The sequence below is a fragment of the Barbus barbus genome (assembly GCF_936440315.1).
Source record: "Barbus barbus genome assembly, chromosome: 4".
Taxonomy (NCBI): Eukaryota; Metazoa; Chordata; class Actinopteri; order Cypriniformes; family Cyprinidae; genus Barbus; species Barbus barbus.
In genome coordinates this window covers 10,268,535-10,286,792 of record NC_136732.1, presented here as the reverse complement: position 1 = coordinate 10,286,792, position 18,258 = coordinate 10,268,535, and the positions used below count along the sequence as shown (strand labels likewise).

Sequence of the window (18,258 nt, the reverse complement as noted above, 5' to 3'; positions counted from 1 at the left end):
GTGGGGCAAATAAGTATTTGGTATACTGCCAATTTTTCAAGTTTTCCCCACTTAAAGAATGGAGAGAGCTGTAATTTTCATAGGTACACCTCAACTGTGAGAGACAGAATATAAAAAAAATAAAAATCCATAAAATCACATTGTATGATTAAATTAACTTCCATTTTATTGCATGAAATAAGTATTTGATACAAAAGAAAAATAGAACTTAATATTTGGTACAGAAACCTTTGTTTACAATTACAGAGGTCAGACGTTTCCTGTAGTTCTTGAGCAGGTTTGCACACACTGCAGCAGGGATTTTGACCCACTCCTCCATACAGGTCTTCTCCAGATCTTTCAGGTTTTGGGGCTGTCGTTGGGCAACACAGAGTTTCAGCTCCCTCCATAGATTTTCTATTGGGTTCAGGTCTGGAGACTGGCTAGTCCACTCCAGGACCTTGAAATGCTTCTTACGGAGCCACTCCTTAGTTGCCCTTGCTGTGTGTTTGGGGTCATTGTCATGCTGGAAGACCAAGCCACGACCCATCTTCAATGCTCTTACTGAGGGAAGGAGGTTGTTGCCCAAAATCTCACGATACATGGCCCCATCCATCCTCCCCTCAATACAGTGCAGTCGTCCTGTCCCCTTTGCAGAAAAGCACCCCCAAAGCATGATGTTTCCACCCCCATGCTTCACGGTTGGGATGGTGCTCTTGGGACTGTACTCATCCGTCTTCCTCCAAACACGGCGAGTGGAGTTTATACCAAAAAGTTATAGTTTGGTCTCATCTGACCACATGACCTTCTCCCATGCCTCCTCGGGATCATCCAGATGGTCTTTGGCAAACTTCAGACAGGCCTGGACATGTGCTGGCTTGAGCAGGGGGACCTTGCACACGCTGCAGGATTTTAATCCATGACGGTGTAGTGTGTTACTAATGGTAACCGTTGAGACTGTGGTCCCAGCTCTCGTCAGGTCATTGACCAGGTCCTCCTGTGTAGTTCTAGGCTGATCCCTCACCTTTCTCAGGATCATTGATACTCCACGAGGTGAGATCTTGCATGGAGCCCCAGTCCGAGGGAGATTGACAGTCATCTTGAATTTCTTTCATTTTCTAATAATTGCACCAACAGTTGTTGCCTTCTCACCAAGCTGTTTGCCTATTGTCCTGTAGCCCATCCCAAACTTGTGCAGGTCTACAATTTTGTCCCTAGTGTCCTTAGACAGCTCTTTGGTCTTGCCCATAGTGGAGAGGTTGGAGTCTGATTGATTGAGTGTGTGAACAGGTGTCTTTTATACAAGTAACGAGTTCAAACAGGTGCAATTAATACAGGTAATGAGTGGAGGATAGGAGGGCTTCTTAAAGACAAACTAACAGGTCTGTGAGAGCCAGAATCCTTGCTAGTTGGTAGGTGATCAAATACTTATTTCATGCAATAAAATGGAAATTAATTATTTAAAAATCATACAATGTGATTTTCTAGATGTTTTTATATTCTGTCTCTGACAGTTGAGGTGTACCTACGATGAAAATTACAGATCTCGCCATTCTTTGTAATTGGGAAAACTTGAAAAATCGGCAGTGTATCAAATACTTATTTGCCCCACTGTGTAGCTCACCCTCAAGAACTTACCCTGTTTTAGCCAATCAGAATCAAGCTTGAAAGCATTTAGATTTGCTGACATTTCATAACGAGCATGGGTTCGAGAGAGAGTTATAAAGTTAGCAGCATAAAGTTAAAAATGGCTATAACTGCTCAATTTACAATTATAACCACTGCTAGGTAAAGTTAAAAGTAATGCATTTACAATAATGCGTAGCTCCATATAAAGTAACTAAGTGCATTAGTTTCTTATAGAAATTACATTACTTGTCACCCAGGCTGGGCTTGCTTATTGTACTAATAGAATCCCAAAAGTTATATTCTTGGCAACTATAAAGGCCCTTTCACAGCAAAAGGACAATTAATAAGCCTCAGCTCTGCTTGTGTCAGTGGGAAACAAAATAACTAGCACTAAAGCAACTGATAATTGTGTAAACTTTAAAGCATTACTTGAAAAAGTAATTTGATTACTTAACTCACGTTTACCCCCCCCCCCCAACACTGAATGTAACCTGGTACTAGCCATTTGAGAATTTAGAAATATTTTGACAGATCAAAAACAATTTAAACAAGAGCAAAACAAAGTTGCAGACACCTAGTGGCTGACATGAGTAGTGCACTTACGAGTGTTTATACACTGAAATACTACACGAACTTAAGACTGGCAGTTTTCCAGTGTAATAAAACCGATGTGTACATAATGAGGAAGCGGAGACATCATGTGGTTACTAAATACTGCAGGATTTTATTTCAATGATCTACACAAGGATGGTTAAGACAAGACCATCCCTTAAATCCTACAGTCCAACCAGGTTTTTCTCAAAAAGGAAACCAAAAATAAAACCAAGTAGGTAAAAAACACGAGCATTTTAAAAGGATCGATACACAAATTTAAATCATCTCTGAAGACGCAAGTGTAAAACATCTGGCATGTTCAATGCTATTACAACGATGACCACTGTCCCATGTCGAAACATTGGGGAACGCAGCTTGACTCGAAGTGTTTAGCTGGTATCCATCTGTTTGGAAAACAGGAAAATGGAGATTACTACCAGCTTTTATAAACAAGGGCACATTTTAAATGCATCTCTGAATTAGTTTACACACCCTGGCGTTATAGGCATCCAGCTGGGCGTCCAGCTCTTCAGCAGAGAGCTGCTGTTTGCTGCTTCCGCCGCCACCGCCTCGACCACCTCGCCCCCGACCTCTGGCTCCTCCTCCTCCGCCGCCACGTCCCCCACGACCTCTCTGTATGCCAAAGCCACCAAGTCTGTTTCTGTTCATGCCACCACCTCCACGATTTAGACTGTCAGGAAAAACAACAGAGTTCAGTCACGACAAACACTTTATTCATTTATTTATATATACACACACTAAACCCATTCACACTTACCCCTGCATCGGCGTCCGCCTCTGTGTATCGATCTGTGACGTAACAAGCTGAATGTTCATCGAGCGACCTGAAAGAGAGAGTTTATGACTGAGAATTGCTGGCAGACCAATTCAACAGGCTTCCCAATGACTTTCAGACCTGTTGGAGGCTTTGGTAATTTGAAAAAGCGGAGGAAAAGCTTTAACATACCATCAAGGGGAACACCGTTGTACTGCTTCATGGCTTTCAGGGCATCTGCTTTCCTCTCAAAGTGAACATCCGCAGTGCCGAGGCTGCGTCCTGACCTATCGTAATGTACTGCTGCTTTCTTCAAAGTGCCAAATTCAGCGAAGAGTTCCTGCAGCACAAACCATACCTTAGCTACAGAATCCATCAAACACTTACTTAGAGTTAGTCCACCCAAAACAAGAATAGTCATTACTCACCCTCATGTCGTTTCAAACCCCTAAGACCTTCGTTCGTCTTCAGAACACAAATCAAGCTTTTTTTGGATGAAATCCGAGAGCTTTCTGACCCTCCATAGACAGCAACACAACTGAAATATTCTAAAAGTGTCTGCTAAATAACAACGTAAATCAGTGGCCCAACTTCAGTTTTGCCAAGCTATGAGAATACTTTGTGCGCATTGAAAAGAAAAATGTAATTCAATTAATGCTCGCTTTCCCCAGAACGCAATCAGTGTTGTTTACGTTCAGCATGCACGCTTCTCATGAACGTAAACACGGATTACATTCTGGGGAAAGCATGCATGCGTCGCAGTACGCTCCAAAGCGGCAAAATGCATTATCTTGGGGAAAAGTATTGTTGAATAAAATAGTTATTTGTTTTCTTTGCACACAAAGAATTATCGTAGCTTCACAAAATTGCAGTTGAGCCACTGATGTCACATGGACCGTTTTATCGATGCCTTTACCATGTTTCTGCGTCTGGGAACATTTCAGTTACGTTGCTGTCAATGGAGGGTCAGAAAGCTCTTAAGTCTTAATTTGTGTTCCAAAGATGAATGAAAATCTTGTGGGTTTGGAACGACATGAGGGTGAGTAATCAATGACAATTTTTATTTTTGGGTGAACTAACCCTTTAAAGACTCAAGTTAAAGTGACGCCAACCTGAATGTCTGCATCAGAGACGCCGAAGTCGAGATTGGACACGAGGAGCTTTCCTCCGGTTTCCACGCCGCCTCCACCACCACCGCCTCCACCACCACCACCTCCACCGCCAGCATTCGGACTGTAACCGTTGTCAAACAGGTCATGCTGCCACTTGTCTGGGAGCTGCTTGGGCTGCAACAGATGAGAGAGAACGCACCTGCTGACTTCGGGTCCCCAGTCTGTCACTGACAGTCCACTCGGCTGGGTGTTGGGGCAAGCAGGGGGCTCCGCTTCAACAAGGCCAAGGGCACCCAGTGCGCTCACTGTGATTTCCAGCAATCCCTGCCCACCCCATCACTACAAGCAAGTAAACCAATGCAGGACACAGCTGGCAGCTCATGTACAGAGTTGGTTCGATTGTGTTGTTCTAAGGATGTGTGGTTCACTAGACCTCAGTGGAGGCAAGCTTAACCCTCTGGTGGTTGGTCATTTTATAAAAGTTTACATTTTAAAAATTTACAATTGTGCTTCATCAGAATGGTACAAAACCTGGTGACTTGTGTGGCACTTGCTACACAGATGAAAATGTGGACATAAGCTAAACTGTCTTAAGTCACATGATCTTCATGGTAAAAAAAGTGACTTGCACAGGAAATACAGAAAAATAACACTTTAGGGAAAACCAACCCAGATTATCTAGTCTTTGATAAACGTCCAAAACGAAGCAACACAACCTTTTTTTTTTTTTTTTTTTTTTTTTTTAAAAATATAGATTCCAAATACCTTTGCACCAATATATAGTTCAAACACGTAGAAATTCTCCAATGTGTTATTACAAATTGATGCTAATTTAGGAATTAATAGTATTTCATGGTACTACACTATCAAAACACACAGATACAAAACAGTGCACTTTTTTTTTTTTTTGAAGGTATCCAATCGGTTTTGACTGCCAAGAATTAAAAGTTAAGAAACCAGAGGGTATATTCAAAAGACTATACATGCATTACAAATACAACGCCAAAATAACCAGTTACAAGAGTGGGGTGAACTCAGTGTAGCCCATTGTTGTAAACACCACTGTATTCCCTCAGAAACTGCCCACCCTCTCTTTGGCAGCATGCTAACTAGCTACCAGAAACCCAAGAGTCTCTTGCCGTTCACTCCACATGAATCCCAGCAGGCCTCCATAAGGTGGATACAGACGCTCCACTGGTCTCCGGTGAGGAGGAGCACAGCAGTCCAAAATAAACCAGGCCATCAAAAGTGTCCATGCTTGTCATCTGAAGCCGCGTTGGAGCGTCCATTTTGAGATTCACGCCATTTTGGCGTGCTTATATAAATACTGGCCTCACTAAATTCAAACTAAAAATAATTAGCAAGGGGATTCTCCATAATCTCTGGACAGAGATGGTCAGCGTCCATTTATCCTGTGCGGCTCCAACACTATCTATACTTCCGCTTTCAAAGATATTGATATCATATGAAACCCCTCCCAAACAAAAGCCGAACTCCAGCGAGGAACGAAGGCCTTCTTCAAGCTGGGCTTCAGCGCGCACACAGAAAGAGGGCAGACTCTTCAAAACCGTGTGAAGATGTGCGCTGGACGTCGTCGAAAACAAAGAAAGCCGAGGCTGAATGAAAGGGACCAGCCGTCTCCAAAATGGCGTCGAGGGCCGCTCCAGACGCGCCGCGCGATACTTGAAGCTCACACGGATGGCAACACAAAGGGCTTAGGGAGAGAACACATTATGCACAATATATATCTAACGAGCTACACTCCCAGAGAAGCTCCAGGGGCCAGCTAGCCGCCATGTTTGCTGGCAGCATAGAAAGATAAAAACGGGGCTTCACCCAGGCGTGTGGATGCGCCCGTGATTTTCTCCTTTTTCTCCTACCCTGCTGTACGGCGTGGGTCTGCTTCTTCCGCGGCTCAGGTTCTGGCGGGTCCTCATGGGGCCCGATCCCCCGCCGCGGCCTCCAAAGCCTCCGCCTGTGTTTCCGAGGCGCCCGCTGGCTCCAGTACCGCGGCCTCCGCGGCCTCCTCTCCCGCGCTGCCGGGTTTGCTTGATGATGTCGTCTAAGGACATATCCATCTTGTCTGCCATCGTCTGGCCTTTGTTACGCTAAACACTGCCGTTAACTAAAATAAAAAAACTCCCCGCTCGTGTGAAGCACTACGCTGCTCCTCTACTACTGCTCACTCTCACAAAAGAGGAAATGACGAGGCCCCGCCGGCGACGCCTTTATAGCGGGAGCGTTCGTGACGCACATCGGTGAGACGAACGCTTCCGGTTTAAATTCCTTTGTACAGATTTTCTTTAAAACTATTAGAAGTTAATGCTATAATTTTCTCTCTGGCTTTTGTTTTTCGACCTTTCTAAACACACACAAATGCAAATATACTAATTATAAGCCTTACTAAAACTATTTAGTTGTTGTTGTTAATGAATAACCATTATATCTGTAATATACAGAGGCGGACAGTAGTTAACTCGGCTGTAAAATTACTTTATCAGGGTTTTTTTTGGACCACAAAGCAGTCTTAAGTCGCTGGGGTATATTTGTAGCAATATGATATTAATGATATTGAGTAAAGATCTTTTTCCATGAAGATATTTTATAAATGTCTTACTGTAAATATATCAAAATTTAATTTTTGATTAGTAATATGCATTGCTAAGAACTTAATTTGGACAACTTTAAAGGCGATTTTCTCAATATTTAGATTTTTTTGCACCCTCAGATTCCAGATTTTCAAGTAATTGTATCTCAGCCAATTATTGTCCTAACAAACCATACATCAATGGAAAACTTATTTATCAGCTTTCAGATGATGCATAAATCTCAATTTCGAAAAACTGACCCGTATGACTGGTTTTGTGGTCCAGGGTCAAATATAGATATCAATTTAATCAAGTCCATTGAAATTTGCTCTATTTGCAAATAGTTTACTTAAGTGATATTTTTAATCCTTTTTTTTATTTTTTTTTTGTCTTTATTTTTGTTGAACCTATTTGTGACCCTGGACCACAAAACCAGTCATAATTGAGATTTATACATCATCTGAAAGCTGAATAAATAAGCTTTCCATTGATTTATGGTTTGTTATGATTGGACAATATTTTTTTCTGAGATACAACTATTTGAAAATCTGGAATCTGAGGGTGCAAAAATATCTAAATATTGAAGAAATCGCCTTATTTTGCTCAAAAATATGATGCATGGTCATGAAAGTAATCAATATACTGATTAATATGTTGAGCTATTCCAATACTGGATGTCCTAATGTAGAATGTAAGTCTGAGGGCCTATCCATTGGGCAGTACAGGTTGTTTCCATTGGGCTGTATCAGTGAAATAACCTTACGAGCTCTGGGTGATTTCCAGAGTATGACTGGTAAACAAGTTTGATGTATGGCTCATGTGACCACCTTATTGGCAGCAGAATAAAAGTGGCTGATCTGGCCAAATTCCACCATTAAATAATTGGCCAGGTGGGCCGATAAGAAATTGTGGCAAGATAGGCATAGCCAATTAAAAACCAGAACTACCAATTATGGTAAGAAAGAAAGATATACAATGGATGCGGTGGCCATCATCTCGGCTTTGTTGCTGTGCTCAATAAAGTCTTATTTTGGCATCTGGAACTCCGCTTCTTGAGCTTTATTGACAAATGTGTTTGTTCCACAACAAGTGCTAAATAGCACCTATAAAGGACCCGTTCTTTAAAGATATAGGTGCTAAAGTGGTTCCCCTATATGAAGCCAAAGAACCACTTTTGATGCTGTAGGCTTGGTCATCATAACCAAAAAAGATGTCCCATATCTGACAAAACACCAAGGCGACGTATCTTTCAAACATATGAAATGTGCATAACATACATGTATTTTTTGGATAATACTACAAATATTACATACAAACATAAATCAATCATAATAAACGATAAACATAAATGAGTAACGAGTCATAGGAGCAAATACTTGAATATGAAAATATGATGAGGATTAATATCAGAAGCATAAATCAATAATAAATGAACTCATGGATATAAAAGTCAAGGAAGCAACACTAATGATTTGGATACACCAGTGTTTTTCTATATATATATGAAATTATATAGAAGGTGGAATATTTGAATAACCATTTCCTCTGACTGATTAATAACCAGCATTCATTTTAAAATCCCTTTAATGCTTTTGACAGTTGATTTTTCCTCATCATGATTCAAATCTGAAACACCCAAACTAATGTAATTTTATATAATAATATCAGCAAATGAACTTAGACAAAGTACTGGCAATAAATAGGTACTTACCATAAATACACAGTATTTGTGAAAAATATAGACATACATTAGGAGCTTGTGATATGTCAAGTCTATGTCTGGATGATTATATAAATCATATCGTCTCACAAAGACTATAGAGTGCTGAGAATGGGATCATGATACGATCACTTACCTGAACGCTTCTCTAAAATGTAATGTTCAGCTTTTCTCACTTTCACAGCTTTTCTCCAAAATGGATTATAATCAAAATATAATGCAATTACCACACATTATGGGTTACCAAAATCTAGATCCTTTCCTGAATCGGTCTAAATGCAGATACTGAACTGGATTTATGGAAAGTGGAATTAAAACGGTTTCATTTTAGACTTTCCCAGTCCTGTATAATTTCATTTACCCCAAAACATTTTTTTTTTTAATCTAAATAGTCAAGTCAGAAAGATGATTTGTTACTGCTATTGCTGTTCTTCAGAGTGTTTGCTTAGACATAAATTTGGAAACGGCTGTGATTTCAAGATGTGTCATGAGAATTTCTGAAGCATTTCAAGAAAAGAAGCATTTTAACTTAAAACGCATTTATCTGCTAAACATTCATTTTAGGAGTACACATACAAAAAAGCACACAAGTCAACAGACAAACTCCACGATAAATACAAATGCAGAGAGGCTGAGATAACATAAAAGTAATCTTTATTTTAATTTTATTTTAAAGGCTGGGAACGAAAGATGTGGAAAAGTCTACTTAAAGTTTTTATCAATTCATAGTTAAAAATGGAGGTACGTTTACTAAAAATATTTGCCGAGCCAAACTTACCTGTCCTATCAGACAAAACTGGCTAAATTCTTCTATGAATCAATCAATCTATGAAACTAACTGAACGGTCAGTCGCTCCCCATCAGGTGTTCAACATGGTTTGAAAAAGGAGTAAATTCCAGGACTGCGTCCCGTTTTGAGAAAGTTTGTGTAGAGTCTGTCCAACAGTTTAAGCATCACTGTTCTTTGCCTTTCTCATCTCCACATCAAAACAAAAAAAGCACATGGAGAATATATTAAACCCAAGGAGTAAGAGAAAATCCTGCAACAGGGCTTTGTTATTTTCAAAAAAAAGAGAGATCAGAGAGCCCGGATGAACATGAAAAACAGGGAATGGCCACTCAAACGGCTCTTGAAAATGTAACGCATAAATAGATGTCAGCCTGTAAGTCCAGACCACAGGTCCGAGAGGCAGAGAAAAGAGAAGCTTTCTGGACTAAGGTGGCCAAATCTCCCAGCTTGTGGATCTTTGTTGGCCGACAGAAGACTGATAAGAGTAAAAAGGTCCCAAATGTAAAAGGGAGGACAAAAACTGCTAGATCAGAAAGAGAGGGAACGGTTTAAGACTTCTTGGAGTCTTGTGTGTTCCGCTTCTTAAGGTCACTCAGGTCCACTGGTATAAAAGCTGAAAGAAAGAAGGGACAAAAAACGAAGCAAACCCATTTAAAAAAACACATGGCATGAACTTTATCCACATCAATACAATGAAACTTTTACATAAAAGTAAACGTACAATGTAGATTGGGATTTGGGTTTTTCTCCACATACTCCTGTGGTCCACGATCATTACGTTCACTATTTTGTGGGGATTTAATGTCTCTCAAAACACAAAGCCAAGCTGGAAAGAAAAACAAGAGCATTACAACAACACAGTCTTGAAATCTAGAGTCTTCGTTACAAGGCTCCTACACTTTTTGACCAATACATTTGCAAGGTTGCTGTACATGATTATGCAATAAGATTGTATCCATAAAGCATCATTTCTAGCCAATGAAATATTTAAAAGCAGAGCATAGATTTGTTTTCAATTTCAGTGATGTTCTCATGCGTGGGAAATCACAGTTTTCCAAAGTGAAAATGGCGCTGAGCTTAAAAGGTGCATCTCATGTCTTACTGTCATGGATGAAGCGCACATTTTCTTCATGTGCTGGTGTGAAAGGCTCTCCTGCATTCGTTGGTGATCGAGGGCTGGAAGTCCTCTTGTACGTGTGCATTCTAGGAGTAGAGGAGCTGGAAAAGACACAGAAAACACTGAATAAAATATTTCATCCTGACAACATGCATTAAAGAAAAAAAAAAAAAAAAAACGAGAAACTGTACTTAGGTGCTAAAAAGAATGTAAGCAGAAAGTAAACTTTTGCTACAATTCCAAGAATGAATTTTTTCCAATTTCTCTCAATTATTATATTTTTTTTTAACTTTAGTATTAAAAAGGTATTTTCTCCCAGTTTTAGAGCTGTAATGACAAACATACTCGACCAGTGTTGGGAGTAACGCGTTACAAACGTAATGCATTACAGTAACGGATTACTTTTTGCCGTAACGCAGTAGTGTAAGGCATTACTAATCAATTTTCAGTAATATTTTACTCTGTACATGTTCAGTAACGCTTGCATTACAACACACTTTTAGCCCAAAATTTAATTGTTCAAAGTAGGGCTGGGCAATATAGCCCAAAAAATTATCACGATAATGTTTTTCATATCAGTCGATATCTATAATTATTACGATAAATCTTTCACGTTTAAAGCCTGTTGGGGGGGATTTGTTTTCTTGTCAAGTTTACTAAGTGTAGAATCACATCATCACAATCTGTGAAAAGGATCCAGTGTTTAGTTTTTAACAGTGGCTCTATCTTACGATTAAAAGACATTCTCCGATGAAGATGGCACTTGACTTTACCTTGTCATTCTGTTATAGTCTCTTGCCTCACAATCTCAGTATGAGGCTCAACAGGAATGTGTGCCTGTTCTTCAGTGTGTTTTCTAAGGGGAAAGATTGAAGTAATTCAGACACCAATTGTCATAAAACTGTATAAACTGAACAAAAGATCTAGACAGCAAAACTGTAAACGAAATCATTGACACACAGCTTATTAGCTGACATCTGAGATCAGTGCAGAAGCACCATCAATGATTTTAACATATATGTACTGTATATGACATATATGATATGTTCATCTGTGCATAAGGCTGGCCAGAGACATTAAATGCGCTACACAGACACATGATGCTACTATATTTCAATTATAAGCGAGAGGACAAGGTTTAATTTAAGTAACTCGGCGTTTGTTATTGTTTATGATTTCCTAGCGGCTAGTCTGCTAGCATGGTGTTCATAGTGAGACACTGATCCTGGCTTCACAAGCAAACTGAACATAAACACAGCGAAGGCATCACGAAACATTCAGACTAACGCGCACATGGTGGAAAACACGTACATTAACCGTTTCAAACCTGTCTGTTTGTTTCTTCTGCTATCTCTGTATTCAGGCCAGGATCGGCCGACACGTTGCTAATGCCAACCAATTATTTCCGGTTCAGCCGAGGGGCGCATGCGCGGACAGAGATGATGCATATTTAAATTCAGTGTTATTGCTACAAATATATCTGTGCTCCCTTTTAGACTGGTTTTGTGCTCCAGGGTCACATATTTAGACTTTTATGAGGATTCAGCTTTTATATTAGGAAGTATTTGTAAAATGAACGTTGATAAATAGCTGACATTCATTAATGTGGCTTATTTTATAGGTGCACAACCCAAACAAAATATAATTCTTCCTAGCCAGTGAAAAACAACATGCTTTGATTATTTTTATTTAACTTTAATACATATTTTCACAGTTTTGTTGACTGAATCTACTCGCAATGTTGCTGAAATGAAGATACGACTGAAAATCATAACGTTAGAAGGTCTTTCGAAGCATCGAGACCAATGTCAAATGTTGCCAGAGAGGAAAATATAAATCGGCAAAAGTCATCTATGCATTCCAGTTAGACAGCATTACGTTTTTATAATCTTTGAAGGGTTTGATGCAAATCGCAACACAATAGTTATATAAAAGCAGCTTTATTTAAGAAAACATTGTAAAAAATAAGATAAGACTTTGACAAGAGACTTTAAAAATGCCAGTAGTGCCCTCACGTTTAACAGTAATGCACAAAGCCTCAGTGTTTCTTCATAAGCGAGTCTGACGGCAGGTTGTGTCTGCCCAGCAGACAGACGGCACCACGCTTCATTCTCAGCAAGCATCTCTTTGTATAAACAGGATTGTATCCCTGGTCACTTTTCTGAATTGTGAAGATGATAACAATCAAGAGCATGTCAAAGGGACACCTGGTACAAAGTATGGTTAACACAGCAGTGAAGAAGAACAATTGCAGATGGCGTACAGAGAAGATCTGTCTGTAAACATTGAGAGATGCTGGTTTGTGCGAATGTATGGTGATGAAGAAAGCGACAGTTTCACATAAACGTTCCTGGTCTTGTTGTGTACGCCATTGTCTTCTTTTTTAAAATGAATAATTTGCTCCCCCTCTGAAACAACTTTTATTTTTGTCTGACATTCGAAATCCTTCCCTCAAACCATCTGACTGCATTGCAGTATATACATCCACTTTTCATAATCTAATCTATTCCCAATAGATTCCCCACCCTTCATTTTTCCTTGTTCAATACTGTGTTTCACGCAGAAAACTCAAATGACTTCAAAAGCAAACAGATATGCAGGGGTTGGTGTCCCTCTGTACTGTATAATAATGTTGTGTCTAGCTAACCCCCCCCCCACAAAAAAAGATAAAGAATATTCAGGAGAACCACACAAAATGCGAAGCTCAGGAGAGCGATCTGAATGGTTTTTGAAAGCAAGCTTTTTTTTTTTCAAGTTCTTCCGAGGGTCAGCGCTCAAACACAGCCTGTCTCGAAGAGCTTGAGCAGTTCTTTGCAGTCTGGGTCGATGAGGTCTGCTGGTTTCTCTCCATTTTCATTCTCCGCCTCCACACTGGCACCCAGAGAGAGAAGGTACCTAAAGGAGGAATCATATTTTATATTTGAATACAACTAATTTAACACACATCACCAATCTGATAATATAACCTTGCAAGAAGAAGTACACTTCAGCAAACTTGAAAAAAAGGTACATATTTCAGAAATAATATGCTTAAATTCAACTGAACGTTTGGAAACTTAATTGATGTTAACTGCAATTAAATGAAAATGTAATATAGTGTGAATTTAGATTTTACCTGAACTTTAGAGAGCTTATTTGGACCTCTTATAAGCAAGACGTTTTTGCAATTTCATATTTACTTCTATTGTCAACACGTCAAAACAAGTGTACTTCATTGTAGTGTGACTAAAGGATATGAAAACATTGTGATTTAAAATGTATTTCAAAGTAATTTGACGTTATACTTAAAGTGATAGCTCAGATAAAAATGAAAATTCTGTCATTAATTATTCACCCTCATGTCGTTTCAAACACGTAAGACCTTCGGAACACAAATTAAGATATTTTTGATAAAATCTGAGAATTTTAACGATGTCCTTGCTACGTTTCTGGACCTTGATCGTGGTAGGACCATTGCTGTCTGTGGAGGATCAGAGAGCTCTCAGATTTAATAAAAAATATCTTCATTTGTTTCCTAAAGATGAACGAAAGTTTTGCTGGTTTGGAACGAAATGAGGGTGAGTAATTAATAACAGAATTTTTCATTTTTGGGTGAACTATCCTTTAAAGTGTGAAACAGTGTCTCTTTTTAAGTACACTTAAGTGGCCTTTTATTTCATAATTATAGTATCTGCAAATCCTTTTTTTTTTTTTATATGCTGTTAAGATTTGAAGTACACTACAAGTTAAGCACACTTTCTTCACAAGGGGGATACAATGAATGCTAAACTAAGAATTAATGGCTTTGTCCACCAACCCAGTGCTGTTTACAATTAAAATATAGGTAAATTAAATAAAAAGAATTACCACTTTACCCAATATTATACTATCTTAGCATCATTCTGTACTCTATTGAAATCAATTGAGAGTCAGGTCTCTCAAAAGTTTCTCATAATGAGTACTATTTGAATGATTGGTCACTTATGAGGTTTTATTTCAGTTGATGTTGCCTTAGAAGGAAACTGCCTATTTAGACAGTAGTTAATAATATTATTTGGAACTCCATTATGGTTTTCATGTAAATGAAATGCATTAGTTTTTGCAAGGTTTTAATTTAATGCAATACTAATTTGTTTTCAGATGTTCACTTTTTTGTTGATATTGCTTATAGGACTGTGCATGCATGAGTTTGTTCTCACCGTGCGATCTCAGGATAACCGTCGCTGCACGCCATATGCAGTGGCGTCCAGCCATTCTCGTCCCTCTGGTGAACGTCAGCTCCATACTTTATCAGGAGCTTCACACACTCCAGGTTTCCTGAGAGCACGGCTTCATGGAGTGCTGCCATTCCTGAGAAAAAGCCAGCTATTGTTAGGGTGGGCTGCTCGGTTTCTCTTTCCAGATAGCAGTGAGATTAAACCTTTTCAGAAAATACCTCAGACTGATGCCATAAGCTGTAACTGTGTATATAAAAAGACAAATTAAAAAACATTTATCAATTTTCAAAGTTTAGAGTGTAATTTCTGTGCCATACCAAACATAATCCCAAAATAATCCCCCGAATTGTCTATAATTTGGCAAACGCCGCTATCCGTTTATGTTCCTGTTCATCTTAATGCCAGTTGCTCAGCTGGCGCATACAGCCATTGAAATCTGTGATTTGAATTTTTCCACCATATGCAATCATTTCTGGAAAACAAATCCCCTGAGCCATCATGCAACCAATCACTCTATATTAGAACTTCCTTGATGCCAACATATAAAAATATAAGGCAAAAAAAAAGGGGGTACAACCTATTGTCACTAGAGCAGTGCACTTAAAGGGACATCTTTGTACCTTATTTACCCCTAAAAAGTTTTAGTAGTATCTTATAGGTGCACACTACTACTCTAATTTGCACTTTTTAGGGGTTAAAATGCTGCCCTAGTGACAATCTGTTATTCCCCTAAAGGTAAAATTTTTGCACATTTTCATCAAATTTTTGTGAAAACCTATTTTTGTAAGAATACTTGGCTACTTTTGAAAAGATATCCAAGGAGCAACATGCTTGTATTTACAGCATCTACTAAAAGAAGCTAATGGTGTGTTAAAGACCTCCTGAAAGTTCGCATTTATGAAATGTCGTAACTATGACGTCAAGTGCGTACGAATAACTTTCGTTGAAGCAAATTGGTGATGTACATTTTGTGCATAAAATTAAGATTTGTTTTAACACTACATCTACAAAATCATAAATTCAAAATGTGCATTGTAAATCGTTATATATTCATATATATATCATTATATATCGTTTCCAGCTCGTAAGCTCATAAATTTGTCGTGATGTTCATGTGCAATTATCTTTCCAGCATGATTTATATGTGCCATAACTGCTGAAGCTTAACTCCCCATTGGCCCTGCCTCAACTTCCTACGATTGGTCAAACTAGAAGTTGATATGTCAGACTGCTATGTTTGATCTATGTTTTAAACACGCCATAAAGTCAAAGAGATACACTCTACAGGAACTTGACCTACGAATGGTTTACTTCATTTCAACACACTGAAATACACTGAGATTGGTGATCAAACAAGTGAATGAATCTGTTTGCACTAGATGTATGAAAGGTGAGGTTCACTCACCAGAATGAAAGATGGTGTCCAGACGCACTTTCCTCGCCCTCATAAACCGACCGATCTGTTCCAGCTCGCTGTGCCGGACCAAATCCTGGAATACGACATCGTTTGTGAAGCGCACGGCCCGGGCGGGTTTGAGGACTACAGTAGGAGTAAGCTGTACGCTTGTCCGGGCTGAGCTACTCTGCCGGGACGCCTTGCTGTAGACGGGGGTGTAAGTGGAGGTGGGCTTGTAGGCAGGTGTGTAAGCCGGTGGAGTGTGGTATGATGGCGTGTGGAGTGTAGTAGGGCTGTACTTTGTGGAACTGTAGTATCCGGGCGAGTACGAGCTGCTGGAGTAGTGTGACGGTGTGTAATGAGTGGAAGTGTAGTGTGTGTTTGAGCGTGTGTACTGTGACACCGGGTACTGGTAGCTGTACTTCATTCCCGCAGACGCCACGGCTTTGCCTCCCCCCTCGGCTCTAGGCTCAAGAGGAGGACAAAAGACACTCTTAAACTCAAGTCTAGCTCCACGCAAGAGTAAAATCCTGTTTCGGGGGGATCTTGAACCTCGACTTTGCGTTCACACTGTCTTCAGTTTTTACAATCCGCTTCAAGTCTGAAATAATGTCACTTTTCCAGAGGAATTTGTTTATTATTAAAATTTGTTTTCTTGTCAAGTTTGGTTAGTTTATCAATCCCATCACCACTTGTTTCATCAACTTGAATTGCACGGTCTGTACAGTCTGCTCTTCTGACAGTGAAGGTTAAAGCAGGGTCCTATATACCCTTTGTAGGGTTATTTTGGGGATGCCATCCCTTGTATCGAGTGACTGTGATGTAACTCCTCCCACCGTACTTTCTCATACACTCAAGTTGTGACTCCGCCCCCTCATAAACATCTATGACAGCACCAGTGAATGTTCTCTGAGCAGCCTGCAGGATCTCTTTCGAAAAACTTGGACACTAAATGTGTGTTTGCCACATAAATGAGCTCATCCTCAATGGCATGATTGAGCACATGGGCAACAGCTGAAGGGAATGAGCATTTTACGAGACCTGAAAGAGAAGTGATGTACTATAAATCATGTTCATCGTAGGTTTTAGATAGACACACAGCTCAGAGAACACTGTTCACTGATTCTTGAACACTGTGACAAAACAAGCTACAGGGCTGAAAATATAAACATTTTATGAGAATACAAGACAGCATCCAAATGATTGCCTACTGCTTTATTTGAAATATCATCAACATGAATGAATGAATGAATGAATGAAAAATATAAAAACAAATGAAAAGATGTTTAGAAGTATATGACTCCAAATGCAGCCCAAGGTTACGCTATTGACAAAGTAATCATATTTTGCTCATAACACATTTTAAAAAATAAATATTTTGTTGTTTGCTTTTTAGTGTCTACTTGAACTATCCCAGTATGCATATAATCAATTAAAATGATTCTCAGTTTAAGCTCACCCATGTATATCAGGCTGAAACCAGTTTGTTAGCATTACTTGATGTTTTCCACGCACAGGAAAAACACAAAGCATGATATGATGTTCCAGAAAGCACACACAAACATCCCTTTATTGAGACATAATGCTCAAACAAGCATCTAAACACGGGCTGTGTGCTGTGCCAGTGCGTTGATGCTGTCTAGTGCTGGGTCACACGGCTGTAAATTAGGCCTGCTAAATTTACCATCGCCCTCAGTATTGAACCAAGTAGGTCATATGGTGCAGGCGCACAAAAAAAGTTCTTTAGGATTTCAGACAGATCATTGATTCTATTTCTGTATGTCATGATGGGACATACAAAGCCCAGACAAGCTGCTTTAGCCATCCTAGATGGCATTCATTATGTAATAACGTGGTTAAATTAATTTGAAATAAATTGTATTTTTAGTATTAATAAAATGAATACATCAATAATACAGTAAATAAATTAGGTATCACTTTAAGTTGTTTTAGTTACGTTAACAGTAAGTTATGCATTATTACAAGTGACCATCCCTATTCCGTAACCCAATAGTACATATTAGTTCATTAATTTAATATAATAATTAACTAAGATTTAATGTTTATAATATAAACATTATTTCCCATTCGCTTATTGGAATAGTTCACCCCAAAATTGAACCAATATTTTGTTATTATTAACTGACTTTCATGTTGCTGCCATAAGACTTTATATCTTTTGTGAAACACAAAAGGAGAAGTTTTGAAGAATTATCACACGCTCTTTTCCAAAGTGTGAAAGTATACATTGTGTACACTGCCTGTGAAGTTTCAGAAACAAAAAAGCAACATAAAAGTACCATAAAAATGTTACAGATATGTGCTGTGTTGTGTTATATTCCATATAGTCATACTCTATCTT

General features: G+C 39.1%; 3 protein-coding genes across 4 annotated transcripts; all 3 read right to left on the bottom strand.

The window, feature by feature from the left end:
• Positions 1–2,306: 2,306 nt before the first annotated feature.
• LOC306869140 (THO complex subunit 4-like) lies at positions 2,307–6,326 on the bottom strand. The gene is made up of 6 exons (XM_079415763.1): positions 5,970–6,326; positions 4,090–4,263; positions 3,170–3,317; positions 2,981–3,047; positions 2,695–2,893; positions 2,307–2,606 (listed from the first exon to the last, which is right to left on the bottom strand). The coding sequence occupies exons 1-6, from the start codon at positions 6,177–6,179 to the stop codon at positions 2,592–2,594; spliced, it is 813 nt and encodes a 270-aa protein (XP_079271889.1). The 5' UTR covers positions 6,180–6,326; the 3' UTR covers positions 2,307–2,591.
• A 1,383-nt stretch (positions 6,327–7,709) lies between these two features.
• Positions 7,710–11,716, bottom strand: LOC306866033 (mapk-regulated corepressor-interacting protein 1-like). Of its 2 annotated transcripts, none has more exons than XM_079410990.1 (5): positions 11,632–11,716; positions 11,078–11,160; positions 10,290–10,405; positions 9,909–10,013; positions 7,710–9,800 (listed from the first exon to the last, which is right to left on the bottom strand). In XM_079410990.1, exons 2-5 carry the CDS (start codon positions 11,083–11,085, stop codon positions 9,736–9,738), a joined length of 294 nt encoding a protein of 97 aa, XP_079267116.1. In that variant the 5' UTR covers positions 11,086–11,160; positions 11,632–11,716; the 3' UTR covers positions 7,710–9,735. The 2 variants fall into 2 exon arrangements, with proteins under 2 accessions (XP_079267116.1, XP_079267115.1); XM_079410989.1 differs by having other exon boundaries at positions 7,723–9,800; positions 11,616–11,716.
• A 245-nt stretch (positions 11,717–11,961) lies between these two features.
• Positions 11,962–16,673, bottom strand: LOC306866027 (protein phosphatase 1 regulatory subunit 27-like). Its single transcript, XM_079410975.1, has 3 exons — positions 15,906–16,673; positions 14,483–14,633; positions 11,962–13,199 (listed from the first exon to the last, which is right to left on the bottom strand). The coding sequence occupies exons 1-3, from the start codon at positions 16,321–16,323 to the stop codon at positions 13,079–13,081; spliced, it is 690 nt and encodes a 229-aa protein (XP_079267101.1). The 5' UTR covers positions 16,324–16,673; the 3' UTR covers positions 11,962–13,078.
• Positions 16,674–18,258: the final 1,585 nt, after the last annotated feature.